This window comes from Penicillium hispanicum (assembly GCF_028827665.1).
Source record: "Penicillium hispanicum strain IBT 35686 chromosome Unknown utg000004l_segment0_segment0, whole genome shotgun sequence".
In the NCBI taxonomy this organism is placed as follows: Eukaryota; Fungi; Ascomycota; class Eurotiomycetes; order Eurotiales; family Aspergillaceae; genus Penicillium; species Penicillium hispanicum.
The window spans coordinates 4,080,464-4,099,854 of record NW_026623196.1 but is presented as its reverse complement, the minus strand read 5'-3'; the positions used below and the strand labels follow the sequence as shown (position 1 = coordinate 4,099,854).

The window sequence follows — 19,391 nt, the reverse complement described above, 5'->3', positions numbered from 1 at the left end:
CTCCTTGGGGAGAGCAGTCATAAACCTCGTCGCAAGTCGATCTTCCATAATAATGATGCGGTTCTTCCGTGTCCAACTGCGGCGTATCCAATGGCCCTTATTGGGAGAACCGCCATCCAGCTCAGAGCAATGACCTCAGCGAGAATTATCATCATCATGTCGTTGTTCCCAACACTTCCGGTCAGCACCTGGGGTCATATATCTCGCAACCCGGGTGCCGAGCGGCTTTCATTCATGTTGCCTTCTCACAGCTTTGCGTGAGATCTTCCCTGCTCTCGTGGACTGGGATCTCCGTTCGAGTTTGTCGGCATCAATTTCCATCTCCTGGAACCTCATCCACATTGTGATTTGGCATTCAACTCTGCAGATCGACTATCACCGTCAACACCATGACCGAAAACGCCGCCTACAATGCCATCGAGGACTATGGCCTGATTGGCGACATGCACACCTGTGCACTTGTGAGCAAGGCGGGCAGCTTAGATTACATGTGCTGGCCTGTATTCGACTCACCTTCCGTGTTCTGTCGCCTCCTGGACGATAAGAAAGGAGGCTTCTGGTCCGTGAAGCCGTATAAGACGGTGCTCGACGCTCACAGCAAGCAAAGATATCTGCCGTACTCAAACTTGCTTGAGACACGTTGGACCAACGAAGACGGTGTCGTGACGATGCTGGATTACTTTCCGGTCACCCCGAAGAAGAGCGCCCAGGCAGGTCGGCTCCTATCGGGCTATTGCCCATGCAACGATCTTGGTGCCAATCGCTTCAAGTCAGGATTGCAACACTCGGGCTTGATTAGAAAACTGGAGTGCAGCCGTGGTTCAATGGAATTGCAGGTGGAGTTGTTTCCCGCCTTCAACTATGCACGGGACTCTCACACGGCGCGCTCGAAGCTGGAGAACGACTTGTGGAAGCACCGACTCCAGACCATCCATTTCGAGAGCCCGACAGAGCGATTGCAGTTGGAGATCTTTGCTGACTCTCGGGAGCCTGACAAGCTTGGATACCCCCAAGCAGAACTGGCTATGGAGGAGCGGCAAGGTTTGAAGGGCCGGGGGCTGGTGGCATGGCTTCGCCTGTCTGAGGGACAGACGGTGCACTTTGTGCTGCATAGTCCCGAGAAGACCGTTCCCAGCTCCGCAACAATAGCAGCCTACCTGGGAAAGATGGAAGAGGAAACCTCCGACTACTGGACCGATTGGACCCGTAAATGCAAGTTCCGAGGTCATTATCGAGAAACCGTCGAGCGCAGCCTTCTGATCCTGAAGCTCCTGACGTACAAGCCAACGGGGGCCATTATCGCATCACCTACCTTCTCTCTTCCGGAGAACGTCGGCGGCTCCCGCAATTGGGATTACCGGTACTCTTGGGTACGAGACACGGCCTTCACCCTATATGTCTTCCTCAAGATGGGATACAACCGGGAAGCAGAAGCGTACGTGAACTTTATATTTGACCGTATCCTCCCGCATGCGGCCCAGGATATTGAGCCCGAAAGCAAGCGGCCCTTCCTGCCGCTCATGTTCACCATTCGTGGCGAGTATGACATTCCCGAAGTTGAACTAGATCATCTCGATGGGTACAAGGGTAGCAAGCCGGTTCGCATTGGTAACGCTGCTGTCTTTCACACCCAGCTCGACATTTACGGGGAGCTCCTGGACAGCATCTACCTGTACAACAAGCATGGAAACCCTATCACCTACGACCAGTGGTCTGCCATTCGACGCATGGTGAATTATGTCATTGGGGTGCGGCACCAGAAAGACATGTCTGTCTGGGAATCCCGAGGTCAGATCCAGAACTTTATCTACTCTAAAGTCATGCTGTGGGTGGCTCTGGATCGCGGCCTTCGCCTCGCCGAGAAACGGGCCAGTCTGCCGTGTCCCGATCGATTCCGCTGGATCCAAGTTCGTGACGAGCTCTATGACGAGATCATGGACAAAGGTTTCAATACTGAACGTGGTCATTTCTGTCAAAGCTACGAGAGTCGAGAAGTTTTGGATGCATCAATCTTGATCGCGCCTCTGGTCTTCTTCGTTGCACCCAATGACCCACGCTTTATCAGCACACTGAAGCGGATCTTGCTGAGCCCCGAAAAAGAGGGCCTGTCTAGCGCCAAACTGGTGTTTCGATACGATCATATCAAAGCGAACGACGGTACGTGCTTTGGACGTGGGCCACTACACCCCCTTCGGCTCATTACTGATACTCGTGTTTCACAGGTGTGGGCGGGGGTGAGGGTGCCTTTATCATGGTTACCTTCTGGCTGGTCGAGGCAATGGCTCGTGTAGGTGTTCCCTCTGCAGTGAAACTCACAGCAGTTTCAAATAAGTGACTAACATGGATTTTTTCCCGTGGTTTTTGGGTATTAGGCGGCCGCATATGATGTCCCAATCCCCAACCTGTGGAAACTTGCCCTCTCACACTTTGACAATATCCTGTCATACTCGAACCACTTGGGCATGTTCTCTGAAGAAGTGGCCATTTCTGGTGAACAGATGGGCAACACACCTCAGGCTTTTAGTCACCTTGCCTGTATCAGTGCCGCGATCAACTTGGAGAGGCTTGGCCGTGAATGAAAATTGAGAGGCTGTTAGAGGTAGTTTGATGTGAGCATCGCTCACGACCAAAATTATTTGATGCAAATTGGTTTCATCTTAATAGAAAATTCAATGTGATCTTTTTAATATGCATGTCTTCACATTTATTTTCTTCTCAGGCCTGTCAATGAGATGGAGATTGTAATTTGTAGTAGGGCACCACCTGCAGTCCTGAAGCCCCCAGCGACCTGGGGAGGATTTGGTGGCGCTTACCTAACCCCGCCTGTTGATCCGCGTCGGGGCGATCCGCCGCCGCTTCACTCCACTAGTTTATCACTTCCCCAGACCCCTTCCTCTCCTCTTCTGCACGATCACCCGTTGTCACCTTGAGACCCTGGCTATGATCCTCTCTGCACCCACTTGCCCCACTACTGTGTCCCCCCTCTAGGAGTCCTCCCGTCCTCATGGCGGACGCCAGCTCCGATTGGGCTGATCGGCCAGGCTCCGATCTTGCGTTATCGTCAGACGAGGAGGATTTCGTCTCCAGCCAAAGCACCGCCTCGGTGGAGCATGATGCCCTGTCCAAATTGCACCTTGCATCTGCATTGGGGAACCTCCATCTTGACAAAGCTGACTCGAGCCAGAACTCCGAGCAATGTACAACTCGAACTCAGGCATCAACGCCCGGAACTGGGGGTTCAATTTACACCGCATCAAATGAGAAGTCTGAGAGGAAACCACTACAGCTACTTGATCTACCGTTAGACATTCTCAAGGAAATTGTTAAGGAGGTGTGTTTCCCCAACGCATATTTGAACCAGGACCCATTTCGAGGCCAACATGATTATTGACAAATGATGATTTATAGGTCACGCATACGAATGACCTTACCTCGCTGGCCTTGACATGCTCCTCCCTGCATGGATTGACCATACCTCACATGTACTCTCGTTTCGACATCGTCTGGCCGGAGTCGCTAAACCCAACGGCAGATGACTACACGGGGGTGGATGCTTTGTCCTACGGCTTGTCAACCCTAGTCATGGGAGAGGATGTGTTCCACAAGCTTCCTCTTCTCGTATTCGACCAAAATTCGAGATCCTGCTCACACTGTGGCTGCAACAACCGGGGTCTACACCCAGCCATGCCGTCGCAAACTACCGGCATGAGCCTTCAGCCGCGACGAGGCAATAGTTATGCTCAGTATACACGGACATTCTCAATTGGGAATGGCCCGTTAAGCTGGGTGCAAGAATATTCTGTGAACAGAGAGGTTGGAAAAATGCTGGGGACGCTGGTGGCCTTGGCCGTGGCGCGGATGATCAACCTCGAGGCGTTTATTTGGGATATGCCAACCGGAGTGGTTCGTGAGATCTGGCTTGCACTTGCTTCGCTAGCAGATCGCCCGGATCACCGGTGCCGTCTGGAGCGCATCTGGGTGCGCTGGCACGACAACTCGGAGAACGTTCTGCGTGTCTCTGTCGCACCCGCCATATCCTCGAGCCGTCTGCTCCAGAAGTACAAGCACGTGGAACACCCTTCACTTTCTGTACTGCCACCACTTAAAAGCATCGCGGTTCTTGATATCGACGAGCCAGCGTATGTGGAGGAATTAGCCGTGCTCATCGAACGCTCGCGACATCGCTTGGTCGAACTCCGGATCGGGATTGCCTTGAAAGCCTACCTGTCCAATTGGCTGATCTGTGCGAAAGAGTCTGACACTCCAATTGACTCCCCATCAAGCTGGCCGAGGGTTGGGGGAGTGCTTAGCATACTCTCCAAATGTGCTCCGGAGGTCCCACAGGAAGACCCCGTTCCACTATCCTCGGCCACGAACTCGTCAATACCTTCGGAACCTTCGACTGACACAGCTTCTGGTGATAATGCTACTAAGGTTAAGGATACAGAGACTGGAGAGGAAGCAAGTTCTCTACTAAAGATTGACCAGCGGCCCCTGGAAAACAACAAAGACAACATAGTAATCCCACCGGCGCGCTTCAATCAACCTGCTTCGAAACCCTGCCCGTCTGTTTATGGCATTCCCAGCTTTGATAAGCTCAGTCTGGAAGTTCTTGAGCTGGAACGTGTCCCTCTCTCTGTACCGAATCTTTTGCCAACACTAGACTGGACACGTCTGACAACTCTTACTCTTATGCGATGCGAGGATCACGAGCACCTCTGGAGAGCCCTTCGTCGGAAGTATGCACCGCCACCGACTCCTCATAGACGACCGCAACAAGGAGAACGCCGTCGTTCAAGCTTGACTACCGCTGACTACTCGCTCAATCTCAAACATCTGCGAACAAACACCGTTTCCCCGTACTTGATGCATTTCATCAAAGATGCCCTGGCTCCCAATACCCTCGAGAGTGTCTACTTGCATGAAGCACCGGCTCATGATTCCACTGTTCAGATCGATGCTATCCACAAATATATTCTCCGAAAACATCGTCTGAGTTTGAGGAAGGTATTGATCGATGCATCTGAGCGACATGGTAGTGCAGACAATTTGGGCACGCGCTGGCACAAGTGGATGTTCAATCACGAAATGATCTCGTTTGTGACGAGTGGGCGAATGCCGCAGTTGAGGGAGTTAGGAATGGCAATGCATTATCGAGACTGGGTAAGTTATTGTCTTCTGGTGATTTTCTCAATCAGACACCTGAGCTAACATTGCATTCCCAGCATTATTTCCTCCAAAGACTCCCGAACATGCCCCAGCTTCGTGCATTATATCTGCCACACATCAGCCATTCTGTACACCGTGATCTGAGGGAGCTTGCCTTGCAAGTTCTGGACATCGTGAGCATCCGCCCAGAGCTCCGGATTACCTACCTCGGGCTGCAGACGAAATGTTACCAGATCCTCGAAGGGGATCCCAATGGAAGCGACTCGGAATTTGACGAGAACCAATCCGTTGGACAAGCCCTTCAGAACGGCGATGATGGTCTTTCAGCATTTGACGAGGAGCCCTTGGAGCTATCTGAAGAGGATGACGGACCTTTAGAGGCCGTTTTCAATGACCCAGACCCTCTCTCCAGCGACCTTTCCGATGACTATGAGACCGAGCCCGATGAAAACAGCACGCTCCGCCTTCATTTTCGACTCCAGGAGATTCTCTTTTACGATGACAAGATATCCATTTTTAAGGCGCGCCACGGTGTGATTTGATCAAGGCATGCGTTTGCCGTCTTTTTTTTTCTCTTTACCACATTTCCCGGCGTCGGAAATCCATTTGCGGAGTTTGGAGGCGGCTTCCAGTCTTTCCATTCTTGCTTGAGATACCACATGGTCATTAACTAGGAGCATCATCAATTGTTGAACCCAACGTGCCTTCCCGACTATAAGCGGTAGATTGATTGCCTCGGTTCACCCGTTCCAAATTTCCTCAGCAAGACGTGCGCTGTCATGGCGCTGCCTATCCAGCCGGGTAGCTCGCGCAAGCGGTAAGTTAGCCAACAGACTCTGTTCTAGTCTGGTCACCAACTGTAAATTGAGGAGCCTTGCCGGCTCAATAGAATGGGTGCCTTTATTAATATGGATTCACAATGAGAAGAGATGGGAAGCAACCATCAGTTGCAATTTACCTACATCCAATCCAAGACCACGAGGATAGCTTATCCGCTGTCATCTTCCCACAGCGGATGGGAGATATCATTAACCGCGGCAAAAGGGCTTAAATAGGTACAAGTAAGGCGGAGTACTGGAACAGTGAAAGATTACAAGCCAAGTCTGTCATGGTGATGCCAGATGGCCGTGCCCGAGGTCAAAGCATAATCACAATCGAGCGCGACTCCGTGTTCACCTCCGCAAGCGAATGCGCATTTCAGGGACCACACTCGACTAATGAAAGTCAGCTCGCGTCATCCAGCGACCTTTTCTACCACTAGACACTAATCGCGAGTTATGGCACAACTTCAGAAAGCCGTCACCCTCCTGGGTGCTGGGACTCAGGGTACACGGCTGGCGTACATGGTACGCATCCCCACCCCCAAGGGAATGACCATACCTATATTTTTTCTAAGAGTTGGCAGTGGTCTCGCTGTGGGCGGCCTGTGTATCTCATCGACAGAAACGAGAAACAGCTTGAGCGGTCGTGGAAGGAGATTCAAAAGCTGCGAAGCCGGGAAAGCGTCAGCTACGGCGTGACCGAGAAGAGTGGATCTGTGGTCCGCGGGTCTGCAGATGAGCTCAAGAATGCCGTGCTGAACTCATGGCTTGCAATTGAGGTTAGTGGTGGCTTTCATCCAGGGCAATCGACTGATCCAGAGCCAGTGTGTGCCCGAGTCGCTGGATCTCAAGCGATCTGTCATCCAAGAGCTGGATAGCCTCGCGGAGGCGCAGACAATCGTGGCCTCCAATTCCAGTAGCTATACTATCACCGAGATTCTGGCAGGACTGCAAACCAGAACCGCCGACCGTTTCGTCAGCTTGCATTCCTGTATGTCACCGTTGACTGGACTGCTGGGAATGATCTAACAATTCACAGATTGGCCGCCGGAGACTTCAGGTAATGACCCCGGATTTCGGACAAGATGTCTACGTTGGGGGCGGACGTGCTCACACCGACATAGCCGTGGAGATCATGGGCTCTGGCGAGACTAGACCTGCCATCATTTCTCTCCTGAAGACGGAGACTCGCATACATGGCTTCGAGCCTTTCCATGTGCGGAAATCATCAACCGGCTACATCTACAACAGGTATGGCAACCCCGCTCCGATGCTAGTCTCGGGGCTAAGTAGAGAAGAATCTGGGCCGCAATCAAGCGTGAAACACTGCTCGCACTATCGGAAGGTGTTGCAACGCCGGAAGAGATCGATGGGTGCTTCAAGGCGGTTCTCAAAACACCCAAGGGTCCGTGTGAGCTCATGGATACCGTTGGGCTGGATGTGGTGTTAGATATTGAGCAACACTACGCAGAGATTCGACCGGGTCTTCCTGAAGAGCCACGGCAGTTCCTGGAGACAATGATTGATCAGGGCAAGTTAGGAGTCAAAACTGGCTCCGGCTTTTTCGAGTACAAGAGTAAGTCTGGTTGATAGGGTGGGTTCGCGTTGGGGGTAACAACCTGAGGTCATTCGACGGACCGAATTCACTAGATGGTCAAGATAATTCATAGTGCCTGACAGGAACTCTCCGTCCTCGCGTAGTTAATTTGCCATAAGACGAGATTCCGGGTCTGTGATGCCCTGGGTGTTCTCGATGCAGAGGCATGAAATTCAGCTTTTCGTCTCATTGAGTGAGGTTCCAGAGATGAGATCATAAGTCCCCTTGGACCCAGACCTGGTGCTAGGATTGATTATTCATTATGCTTTACATACTTCATTTTAGTGACTGTCTCCCACTGTCGTCACTGCCGTTGCTCGCTCTTCATCTCAATCACAACGGTCTTCGTGATATTCGCGTTCGGCTCCAATATCCTGTCTTGACTCTCATTGGGACCGTTCGGAGCGCGCGAGCTCGAGATATCAACCGAGTTCCCATGCTGTTCTTCATCGCGAGAGCTGAGCTCAATTGCCCCAGTTGTCGACGGTCGCAAGCTCCGCTGTCGATTTGACCTCCCGGTCCCATACCGCTCATATCCTCCATATGGATTATTCGAGGGGCTGCGATAATTGTCGTATGATGAACTCTTGAAGACGGACGCGAACAACGGACGGAGGGACGGTGCAGATGCTGATATGATGGCGACGTTGACTTCAATCTGGGACCAAAGAAGGATCTGCTCAAGAGCCGCGATGAGTATGTGGAAGAAGAGGGCTTGCATTGGGACGAGTGGAAAGAAGGACTTACCCGGATAGCGTCGTATGGCACATCTTTGGTATTATTGTAGATGTACAATGCATTCAGGCGAGCAATCGAGGCGGCCGAGGCAAACGTTCCCGTCAGAAAAATGGCAACGAGGGCATCTAAGAAGAATTAGCGATGTTCGTGTCGACCGTGGGGAGATGAGTCGTGCATTTCTTTCGACGGTGCAGGTTTAGATGCATTAAGAGTGGAATGGGCATCACCAGGATGACCAAATCGGTCGCGATATTGATTCCTGCCGTGGAGAAGTACACCGCGCCCAGATTGTTACAGCCTTCTGGGAAAGACGGAGACCACGCTCTCCAGGGCTTGCTGTGGCATTCGAAGGCCTGTGCCGATTAATACGTAGCCAGAGGAGAAACCGTGATGGGTGACTGACATTGACAAAGATCACAGTGATGGTATAGATAAACACAAAGATACCCACTGCAATGACTCCAATGCGGAATCGGTCGACGGCAAAGATGCGATAATATTGCGTCAAGATGCTGAACTTGACCAGTCCAATCGCGAGGGGATAGACCAGCTGGTAGACATACCAGTGCTTGAGGGTTGGAATCAGGATTTTCTCTAGGGGCAAGTCTGCCATGTGTCGACTGAAAGAGGGTGAGCAATCCAGCCTCGTAGATAGTCCGTGGTCTCCAAGGGGAAATGACTGACCCTGTTCCGAAACTGACATGGAATCCATTCATGATTCCCATGGCGATGGTCACGACCAGCCCGCTCAGGATCAGGTAGTCATCGAGACCGATCTTATGCACCACGTAGACGCGACAATAAATCCGAAAGCCGACGCTGAGGCAGGAAAGCAGCAGCAACAAAGGCATTGCCGTTAGAAATGCGGGCTGCCGGGAGCCATCACTCCCTGAGATGTAGGCCATAATGGAGGACCTGATGGATCTCAGTGCACGGCCGTCGAGGTTGTGCTGGTCTCGAGGGCATCAAGGAGGCTCTGCCCGGTGCTTTGTTTATAATCTCGGATTCCGCCGGCTCCATCTCATCCAGACACACACGGGCCGAAGGACTCGAAGTCAAATTGCGAGGGACTCCAGTTCGAAGGAGCAGCTCCCAGAGAGGAGTCGAGACTGGGTTTCAGGATGGCCAGGGTCCAAGTCTGGTACGCCATTCAGATCTCACCAGTCTGGACCAGGATTCGGGAATTGCGGGTAGTGGCCAGAAGGGCACAGTCGATATGGAGCCGACTCAGGGTCCTTCTCGAAGAATCCCAGCCTTGAACTGGCTATTTCGGCTGTGCATCTCGCAACTCCACCGGAGAAGGGTTTACGCATCCAATCCATCCCACAGATGGAGTCCAGCCTTTTCTGGGCGCAGCTGAGCCCCACGAATGCGAGCGGGCACTATTCCGGGGGAAGAAGGAGAGCGAGGATCACCGATCTTTTATTGGCTTCACGCTGAACCCTGCGATTCTAGCGTCTTGGCAGGGGCCAGTACCAGAGTCTCTCGATTGATGATATTTTGAAGAGCGTGAGTTGGATGTTACATTCGGAGAGGGGTCTCGATCCTGAAGTTTATAGATGCCTCTCACCACTTGCCACTTTGGGATTTCTCACGACCTTGGTCAACGACCTTGTCGAAGCCCAAACAATTGCATTTATTGCGTTGACTGATTTCGTCGCAAGTCCAAGCATGACTCCACGATCTGTGAAGATCAGCGAAGCGACGAGAGAAGCCACACGTCCCAACGCGGGCCAACGTAAACTTGCATGCATAAATCGGTCTCATTGGACAGAGCCAGAGCCCATCTGCGCTTTTCATGCTCCACTATAATAAACAGGGATCTTGGATGGATCACCCTTGGTCCTTGACTCGCGTCGAGTCCTCGCCCGAGCCGACATGTTAGGGCATCGCTCCCAACTACCGAACAAGTCATAGTCCAGTATTTGCCCTAAGTAGTCCCTCATAAAGGAACTGCTCTCGCCTTCCCCCCCCCCCCAAACTGACTTTTCGAGTGTGGGTTTTGGTTTCCAGCATGCATGTTGCCAAGCTGTTTTTATCCCTCGGATTGCTGCTTCTGGCTGGAGACAGCCTTGCTGCACAATGCAAGGATCCTCCCCAGCGCAAAGAATGGTAGATTTGCTTCCCTGGTGACTTCCACTATTGCTGCGTTGACCCTGTACTGACCTCCAAGGCGACAATTGACCAAGCCGGAGCGTGCGGACTACTTGAATGCCGTCCGTTGCTTGGCTTCGAAGCCCGACATCACTGGCGGCCTCGAGAACGCGACCAATCTCTACCAGAGTTTCCAGGCGACGCATTCCCAGCAGACCCCAGCAATCCACTGGGTGGTAAGTTCTTCCGATCGCTTGGCCCATTGCTTAGCCCCTCGAGGATCTCGAGGATTGTGCTGATCATCGTCGATCAGGGCCACTTCATCCTCTGGCACCGGTATTTCACCGCCACCTATGAGAAATACTTGAGAGATGCCTGTGGATATCAGGGTGCCCAGCCGTAAGTGTATCAGATGCTTCTGCTGGCGATGATGAATGGTATCAAGCATCCGATAGTAACGACCTTCCGATGGCAGGTACTGGAACTGGGCGCTGGATACCTCGTCGACCGACAATTCCTCCATGAAGGTGTTTGAGACGGCGGTGTTTGACAGTGACTATGGCTTTGGAGGCAACGGCAAGCCCTTCCTCCCTGCGACTCCGGCCCAGAACCCATTCAACCTCACTGGTCGCACTGGCGGAGGATGTGTCCAGGATGGCCCATTCCGCCAGGGCGAGTTCTCCCTCAACGTCGGCCATCCGAAGGGAAAGCCCGACTGCCTGCGCCGGGACTACATCCCCTGGATCATGAACTACTTTGGTCGGCAGAGCTTGGTCGACCACGTTCAAAGCCAGCCCGACTACACCACCTTCGCTCGTGCGATCGAGAACATCCCCAACTTCTCCCAGCCCAACATTCACGGCAGCGGCCACTTTGGCGTCGGGGGTGTCCTTGGAACTCTGGGGAACTCGGCTCTGAGTCCTGGTGGTATGTCTCCCGGCACTGACTCGTCATCGATCTGGAGCTAACGCGATATGACGTAGACCCTCTCTTTTTCATGCACCACTGCAACCTGGACCATATCTTCTGGCAATGGCAGAAAAAGAATCTTCCCACTCGCTTCCACCAGGTTGGCGGTCCCATCAAGCCGTTTGACTACGGGGGGAAGAACGTCACCCTGGGCTTCAAGGTGAACATTGGCAAACTCGCTCCCAATGTGACGCTGGAGCAGCTGCTGAATCCCCAGGGCGGCACCTTGTGTTATGGGTACAATGGAGAGTAAGCTCCTCGACTGCCCGGACTCATCTCTCTTCGTCCTTTTTCACTTGCGGGTGGCTATAGTCGAGCTTTATCTCGTGTAGGTTTCGCATCTCGGAAATTGGTAGATAGCCTATTTCGTTTCTTGATAATTAGGGCTGTCTTGACTAGTTCGGCATGCGTCGAGAGCCCAATAGATACGCCTCTTACAAGCGCTCGGTATGTTATGTATCTTGGGTTGGCATGGCAGCCCACTTTTGCGCAGTTATCAAGCTCCTCCATGCTCTTCCGGAGATAGTCATAGGCAGTTCATTCTGTACATGAGGCATCCATTACAGTCTACGGTATCATATCTCATATCAGCCATTCGCGCAATATTATATTATCTACGTAGAGCAAGCTCTCACATAGTTCCACTCATGATTCGTATCGATACTGTACGACCAAGTATACAGAGATAAACCCACACGCTATGCCCAACGCGAAAGAATACAGAATCATACAAGCTCCGAGTTCACCAGGTCCGCCTCGATAGCCCGTCTCCGCGCCCGCTCATGCTCATTAGAGTTGTCCTTGAAGACGTGGTCCATCTGCTCCAGGGTCCGGCCCTTGGTCTCTGGCACGAAGAAATAGGTCCAGACTCCGGCGAGCACGCAGAAGACCGCAAAAAAGACATATGCGCCGTAGCCAGTATCCTGGACGAGGGGCGGGGTGATGAGACCCTGAACATGAATCAGTGCGCTGCTTTGGGTCAATTGGTGCGCCCGGTGAGACTTACAATAATGAAGTTATTGAGCCAATTGGAGCACGTCGACAGAGCGACACCCTTGGCGCGAAGAGAGGACGGGAAAATTTCTAGAAACTGGGGTCAGCTTCGCTGTTGCTGCGTCATGGAAAAAGAGACTAAACATACCCGACGGCATGGCCCAGGGGATGGGGCCCCAGGAACCACCAAAGGCAACCATGTAGAAGAGCAAGAATGCCGCACTCACCCACCCCTCGACTTTGTGGGCCTCCCAGTTGGAGCTGTATAGCCCAACCAAGATCGCGATTATGACGTGCGAGATGGCCATCAGCACGGATCCTCCCAGGAGCAGTTTCCGGCGGCCGACGGTGTCCATGGTGAAGATACAGGTGCAAATCCCAACCAGTTGTAACACGTTGAGTACGCCGGACATGACAAGCTGCATGTCTGAATCAAGGCCCATAGTGGCAAACAGGCTCGGAGAGTAATAGATGAGGGCGTTGATCCCCACAAACTGGATCGATATCAGTCTTGGTCATGAACATGACAGCTTCTAGAAAGCAAGATACGCACCTGCTGGAAGAAGCTGATCATGATCCCGATATGAGTTCGTCGCCAGCAGCCCTTCCTGAAGCAATCGGCCCAGGATGCCAGTTCCAGGAGTATGGAGTCCATCGTGCTGCCGCCTTGCAAGTTCGGGTGTTTTTCTGCATTCATTTCTTGGTGGAATCGCACCTCCGCTTGGATATCCATGTACTCCTGACGAATGCGTCTATCGGATGCAGGCAGATTGCGTAGCCTGGAAAGACTCTGCAGAGCTTCTTCATAGCGGCCCTTTGAGGCCAGCCATCGAGGCGAGAAGGGCAGAATGGTCACACCGGCCACCAGAATGAAGCCAGGGACCATCTGCAGAAGGAATGGGAGGCGCCAGGCCCACTCACCCGCCATGTATCTCGTGCCATAGGTGATCCAGTATGCAATCACAATCCCCAGCACGATACACCACTCCTCGAGAACGAGTAGAGTTCCCCGGCATTCCGGAGGACCTAACGAAGCAAGTCATTAGCTTGCATGTCTGCCCCCTGCATCAACCCAGCCACTTACTGATCTCGGAGATGTACAGTGGTGCAACCATCGAGAGCATGCCAATGCCCACACCGCCAATCAGTCGAGCCACGATCAACATGGGATAGTCGACCGCGGCGGTCTGCAGGATCGAGCCAATGGTGAAGATGATGACCGCGACCACAATGGAGTACCGACGAGAGATGCGGTCAGCAATCCAGCCCTGGTTCAGCGCACCGATAAGGGCGCCAAGTTCTATCATGGCCGTCAAAAGACCTTTCCAGAACCCAGCCCCCGAGCCTCCGACCCGCGGGAACTGTGCCAAAAATGCGTCCATCACCAGGATCACCGAAACGACCCCTTGATCATAGCCAAAGATCAACCCACCCAGCGTCGAGCAGGCGGCACACATCAGCACAAACGGGTTGCTCGCCAGGCCGCGCAGGCCCGGCGGGCCATACGGCTCGCGCTCTGCGGTGATATCCTCCGCATGGTGCGAGAAGCCCTCCAGCGAGTGGTCATCCGGGGATAGCTCCTTGGTGGGATTTGGCATGTCTGCCATTCCTGCAAGGCGAAGGTAGTCGAGGAGAAAGAAAAGACGCGTGTGATGAGAGTCGTGGGGAGAATATTTCCTAATTAATCCAATCCATAGTATGCGACTTCCAAGGCATCTTTATATCGCTGGCCCAGCACACCCCCTCTCTCCTCCTTGGCTTCTCGGTCTGCAGCATCATGGTGTACCAGATACGGCGCGTTTTCGAAAAGGAAATGTCATGATTGGATAGACGGCCAAAGGCCGATCCGGGTTGCAGGGGGGCTCGGGTCGAGGTCGGGAAGGGCGTGGGGCATGACGGCAATGTGTTCACGGTTGGGGAGTGAGAGTCGAAGGCCGCATTGGGCAAACGAAGAGGATCAGCCGCTAAGGTTGAAAGCGTGGGGTAAAGAAGACTGGGGGAGACGGTCATCACGTGTGGACCAATTGGACAATGGATTTCTGGGGAACGGCTAATGGGGGGCGAGCAGAGGTGATCCCTCGCTCATTTCATGGCATTGCTGGATGCATTTGTCTCCGTGGGGGTGGAGTATTCTTAGCTCTTGCAGGTGTCGAAGACACACTAGTACAAGCCCTCCATGGATGTCGGATTCTAGGGAGATCCTATCTATATGACAGTATTGAAGATAGCTCAGCAAGTCCCCAGCCATGGTAGCTCTCGTGTACTTCCCAGAAAACCACTCGAGATCGTGGAATCCTCCCCATGAAAACTGAGCATCTATCCATATCCAATGTGGCTCCTCCACCTTCTCGGCCACGCAAGGCATCGCATCCTGCACTCCTGCGCATCATTGCCCCCTCGGCTTCACTCCGAAACTCTCTTGCAGGCCAGCCCGTGTTGGGAATGACCACCGTCCTTGGAAGTTGATCCCCTGCAAATCCAGAGAGGATATTCAAATATCCGCTCACTCGGGCTGGGCAGAGCATGCGAGAATGACGGCATCCCGCGCCTGCGAGAAGAAGACGGCTTCTGTCCCCCATGGGGTAGACACCCAGGGCGGCCCGGTCTTTTTAATGAGGTCCGGAATTCTCCACGTCTAGGCGCTGACTTCCTGTGCGTCGCTCGTGGTCGAGTCGTTGGAGTCGTCATTGTCCCGCGTCGGCGCTACGAAAGGGCCGTCTTGGTGGAGCAGACTGCTTATCTTCCCGGAACACGCTCTCCGTCCTCTCTTCAATCCCCGTTGCGGATTCCAGTTTCCGATCGACGTCACTCCCTCACCCTCACCCCCCCGGACGCTGCCCATACACACGCAACCCGTCTCTAACCATGGCTTCCTTCATGGAAGAGTTGTGGTCCAGCATCTTTACCCCGGGCCCCACCCCGACGCTATTGATCGCAACCAACGTCACCTTCGCGGCCCTCCAGCTCGTGCTTTTCGCCCTCTTGCTTCTCACACACAGCATCCACTTTGTCGTGCTGTCGCTGCTGTGTGCTGGACTGTGGTACTCCATCAACTGGTTCGCGCAGGAGGTCCGGATCGCACAGGAGGCGCAGCAGGCCGAGAAGAAGAAGCAGGCCAAGGCAGAAGCCGGGTCCGACAGGAAGAAGGATTCCGGTGTGGTGGACAGTGCCAACAGCGATACGGAAACTGAGGCCTTTGCTGGGAAGAAGACCAGTCCCAAGTCCTCCGCCGTCGCAACCGGGCACGCAACATCGACGAGACTGCAGCCCACCGAGCGTGACCCCAAGAAGCGTGCTAGCACTGGCGGCGATAGCTCAGGATATGGGAGCACCGACAGCGAATGGGAGAAGGTGGAGGACAACCAGGCATGACGACATTCGCTCTTGCTTGATCTTGTGCATTGTGGGATCTACAGTACAACATTTTCGCGGCGCTGAGTGGGCTGAGTTCCTCTTATAGCGTCCGTCTCTACGTGTTCTACAGGCCCGATGTTCTAGGTGACACGATACCCCCCATTTTTCTTTTGGCGTTGGTCTGACGCTGTCTTGTTGCACATGCTGCGAGTTTGTCGCTGCAGCGCTGTTTTTCTCTTACTGCTTTGGGCCGCCATTCTTCTGCTACCTTAGTTCAACGCGGGGAACACTCCGAATAGCATCTAGCTATGATAGTAGATAAAGATCACCTCCATGAGCATGGAAACATCTCCATTTGGAACCTCATCTTCATTCTTACCTATCCACTAGCTGGTTGCCATGATGTACATCAGCCGGAGCGCCAGCAAGAATAACGCCAGCACGTGACCACGCGCCGCATCTTCGTGAGTCTCCAGATCCAAACCTCCGCGAATCGCACCAGCTCAACACCCGCAAGCCAAGCGCGTTCGATATCGCATTTGGAGGCCATTATGGTCTCATAACCCTGATCCACAATGGATTCTACCGACCCTCTCAATGTGGCCCGTCGACGCGTGTTTAACTCCGTCTTTGCCCCCGTGACGCTCGAAGCTCGGCCACCACTCGCATCCAGTTCGGATCATGACAAGACTCCAATCGCCTCGTTCCAGTCCAGCATCTCCTCTTCAACAATTAAAACTGGCTCCTTTGCCTCGCCTGTCGAACAACCGACAAATGACTGGCAAGAACCCTGGGACCAAGCATGGCCTGCCATAACCGCTTTCCTGGCCGTTCCCGATCGCGGATTCACGCCTATCTTCGAACTCAGACAGACCGATGAAAGTCACGCCCCAGAGGACTGGCATACGCTGAGCGCTCTGAACAAGGAGACTCCCGATGTGCTCTCATGCCTCTCTATTATGGCTCAGCACTCGAGGTTCCCGGAAGACTTGGTTGAGTGGTATGGTGACGAAATCCGGAGGCATTTCTTGACCAACCTTCGAAATGGGCTCCGTCAGGTAGGGCAGACTCGTGGAAGCTCTGATGCATTGAATGGATACTAATCAGGTCAATAGCTTCTGGAGAGATCCGAAAAAGAAGGTCTGCTCCAGAGAATTGTGGACTGCTTGCAACTAGCACGTCAGATCTACCTCACGCCTGTTGATAAATATTTGTTACCGTTCATATTTCCCCCCCAACAAGACCACTTATTTGCTCGGCTGCAGCGAGATTTCCACGCTGTTGTCGCATATTCCCTGCCGTGGCCACAGATCTCCACCCTCCTTGTCCATGAGCTTTCCCAGGAGGTCTTAATCATCCTGGGCATCGATACATTGATTCAAGATGGCAACCCAGAGGAGTCCAGTCGGGATCGCATGGAGGTGGATCGGGAACACTCAGTTTCGTACAAGGCGTGGAGAAAGGCGAGCCCAGAAGCAAAAACACGCATGATGGGCCAAGGCGAAGATAATAGCGTTACGGCGGCTCGCAATCGGCTTCTTAGTCTGCTCAAGGGATTGCAACTGGTAGGACTTGGCGGTGACAAGGCTCAGGAAGAGTTTGCGGTGGTGATGAGCATGATGTTTACCAAGTTTATTCGTGCTGCATACACTGACCAGTGGGAATCGCCAACTTCAGCTACGCAACACTTACGACACTGGATTGAGAATGTCTTTGCCCGTCTGGCAGTTCGAGTGTTGGATATCATCGACCCGCCTCTACCAGATCAAGCCCCTCATGATCCAGAGGTTAACTTCGTGGAAAAGTGGCAGAGTATCGGTCTTTATCGGCTAGGGCTTTTGCGAACCAGCGAACTCTTCAATGTGATCGTTGACTGGCCTATGAGCTACGGTGCAATCGAGGATCTGCGGGAATTCACGGCATCTGTCACCGGACGATGCTGTGTCACACACTCCTTCCCTATGGTCCTACACCAGCGGCTGCTTCATCCCGGGGCCTCCACTGTTGAAATCCTGCGAATATACATCTCGATCATCCGAGCTTTTCACGTTCTGGACCCGCCAGGCGTTCTCCTTGATCGCATTGCTCGACCAATTCGACGCTACTTGAGAGGGCGTGATGACACCGTCAAGGCGATTGTCAGGAGTTTGCTGGCTGAGCCACAGCCAACCACTGTAGCAGCCTTGCCTTCTAACGGAGACACCCTGGTGGAGTTGGCGACGGAACTGGTCAAGGCACACCAGCTTTCCCTGCAAAATTATCATTGTGAGCTAGACTGGGATGATATGAATTGGATGCCGGATCCAGTTGACGCGGCACCTGACTATCAAAAGTCGAAGAGATTTGATGTCATTGACAGCCTGGTCAGTTTGTTGGATTCGAAGGAGACCTTTGTCAAGGAGCTCCAAATTCTCCTTGGTGATCGTCTTCTTCAGAAACGTGACAACTTTGACCAAGAGATTTCGGTATTGGAGCTTCTTAAAGTGCGCTTCGGCGACTCGGCCCTGCAGGCGTGCCAGGTGATGCTCAAAGATATTTCCGACTCCAGGCGCGTGGATTCGTCTGTCCGCCACGATCAAGGGTTGGGCAAACCGCCATCTCGCATAGCTTCCAAGCGTCCCCAACGCCCAGAAATGCCAGAGCTACACGCCAAGATTTTGTCGCGTTTCTTCTGGCCAGAGATTCAAGACCAGCAGTTCAAGGTCCCGGACAGGATCGCGGCCTTGCAAGAGCGATACTCTGCGGGCTTTGAAACTCTCAAACAATCCCGTAAGCTGACCTGGCGCAACGGTCTTGGCCAGGTATCCATCGAACTCGAACTCGGAGATCGCACATTCGCCGATGAGGTGACGACGTGGCAAGCCACCGTCATTTATGCTTTCCAGTCCGATTCGGAAGATAGCGTGACCAAGACAATATCCGATCTCGCCGATCAACTTCAAATGACCTCCTTCCTCGTCCGAAGCGCGTGTCTGTTCTGGGTGAGCATGCGCATCCTTCGCAAAGTCCGGCCTGACACCTTCCAGGTACTCGAGTACCTCCCTGCCGACGAAGAGCAACAAGACGCAGAAGGAGACTCTGGCCCAGACGGCGGAGAAGGAAACAATGGCGAAGCTAGCGACGCTGCTAACGCTGCCGCAGCTGCAGAAGCCGCAGCAGTGGCAGCAGCAAAGGAGTCGGCCGAAGCTGCTGCCCTGGAGAAGATGAATCTGTACTGGCAGTTTATCGTGGGCATGCTCACGAACCAGGGCAACATGTCATTGCAGCGTATCGTCATGATGCTGAAGCTTGTCGTCCCCGGCGGGTTCCCCTTTAAGAACGAGGAGCTGCGTGATTTCTTAGCGGGCATGGTGTCTCGAGGAAAACTGCAGATCGTAAGCGGTGGCAATTACAAGCTTGTGCATTAGATGAGGCAGGCAGCATTGGCCGTTAAGCATTGATTCTGGCGTTGTGGCATGGCAGTCTACCCTCAGATACCCTACACGAATGATGAAATTTTGAATAATGCTTTTTTGCCCTTTTTCTTGAATACTCCTCCATGACTTACCATTTGGCAGTCGCTATTACGAAACTACTTGAACAATAAGATGCATTCACAACCAGATCTAGTTGGTCGGGTGGTATACACTAACCAAGAAATCCAACTAGCAGTGGGC

General features: G+C 53.1%; 8 protein-coding genes across 8 annotated transcripts; 6 read left to right on the top strand and 2 right to left on the bottom strand.

Moving 5' to 3' along the window:
* Positions 1–389: 389 nt before the first annotated feature.
* Positions 390–2,579, top strand: N7459_005290 (glycoside hydrolase family 15 protein; the record flags this gene model as incomplete). The annotated part of the gene is made up of 3 exons (XM_056944474.1): positions 390–2,157; positions 2,223–2,287; positions 2,373–2,579. 3 exons carry the CDS (start codon positions 390–392, stop codon positions 2,577–2,579), a joined length of 2,040 nt encoding a protein of 679 aa, XP_056801357.1.
* Positions 2,580–3,004: 425 nt separating this feature from the next.
* N7459_005289 (uncharacterized protein) lies at positions 3,005–5,711 on the top strand (the record flags this gene model as incomplete). The annotated part of the gene is made up of 3 exons (XM_056944473.1): positions 3,005–3,331; positions 3,409–5,163; positions 5,226–5,711. The coding sequence occupies 3 exons, from the start codon at positions 3,005–3,007 to the stop codon at positions 5,709–5,711; spliced, it is 2,568 nt and encodes an 855-aa protein (XP_056801356.1).
* A 735-nt stretch (positions 5,712–6,446) lies between these two features.
* Positions 6,447–7,580, top strand: N7459_005288 (3-hydroxyacyl-CoA dehydrogenase family protein; the record flags this gene model as incomplete). The annotated part of the gene is made up of 5 exons (XM_056944472.1): positions 6,447–6,515; positions 6,575–6,769; positions 6,816–6,965; positions 7,030–7,241; positions 7,289–7,580. 5 exons carry the CDS (start codon positions 6,447–6,449, stop codon positions 7,578–7,580), a joined length of 918 nt encoding a protein of 305 aa, XP_056801355.1.
* A 311-nt stretch (positions 7,581–7,891) lies between these two features.
* On the bottom strand, positions 7,892–9,230 carry N7459_005287 (uncharacterized protein; the record flags this gene model as incomplete). The annotated part of the gene is made up of 5 exons (XM_056944471.1): positions 7,892–8,245; positions 8,335–8,450; positions 8,513–8,678; positions 8,729–8,945; positions 9,010–9,230. The coding sequence occupies 5 exons, from the start codon at positions 9,228–9,230 to the stop codon at positions 7,892–7,894; spliced, it is 1,074 nt and encodes a 357-aa protein (XP_056801354.1).
* A 1,109-nt stretch (positions 9,231–10,339) lies between these two features.
* On the top strand, positions 10,340–11,641 carry N7459_005286 (tyrosinase family protein; the record flags this gene model as incomplete). Its single annotated transcript, XM_056944470.1, has 5 exons — positions 10,340–10,437; positions 10,499–10,655; positions 10,733–10,818; positions 10,895–11,346; positions 11,403–11,641. 5 exons carry the CDS (start codon positions 10,340–10,342, stop codon positions 11,639–11,641), a joined length of 1,032 nt encoding a protein of 343 aa, XP_056801353.1.
* Positions 11,642–12,113: 472 nt separating this feature from the next.
* N7459_005285 (sugar porter family MFS transporter) lies at positions 12,114–13,988 on the bottom strand (the record flags this gene model as incomplete). The annotated part of the gene is made up of 5 exons (XM_056944469.1): positions 12,114–12,338; positions 12,395–12,471; positions 12,530–12,875; positions 12,935–13,407; positions 13,466–13,988. The coding sequence occupies 5 exons, from the start codon at positions 13,986–13,988 to the stop codon at positions 12,114–12,116; spliced, it is 1,644 nt and encodes a 547-aa protein (XP_056801352.1).
* Positions 13,989–15,246: 1,258 nt separating this feature from the next.
* On the top strand, positions 15,247–15,753 carry N7459_005284 (V-type ATPase assembly factor PKR1; the record flags this gene model as incomplete). The annotated part of the gene is made up of 1 exon (XM_056944468.1): positions 15,247–15,753. One exon carries the CDS (start codon positions 15,247–15,249, stop codon positions 15,751–15,753), a length of 507 nt encoding a protein of 168 aa, XP_056801351.1.
* A 557-nt stretch (positions 15,754–16,310) lies between these two features.
* N7459_005283 (anaphase promoting complex subunit 2) lies at positions 16,311–19,142 on the top strand (the record flags this gene model as incomplete). Its single annotated transcript, XM_056944467.1, has 2 exons — positions 16,311–16,793; positions 16,851–19,142. The coding sequence occupies 2 exons, from the start codon at positions 16,311–16,313 to the stop codon at positions 19,140–19,142; spliced, it is 2,775 nt and encodes a 924-aa protein (XP_056801350.1).
* Positions 19,143–19,391: the final 249 nt, after the last annotated feature.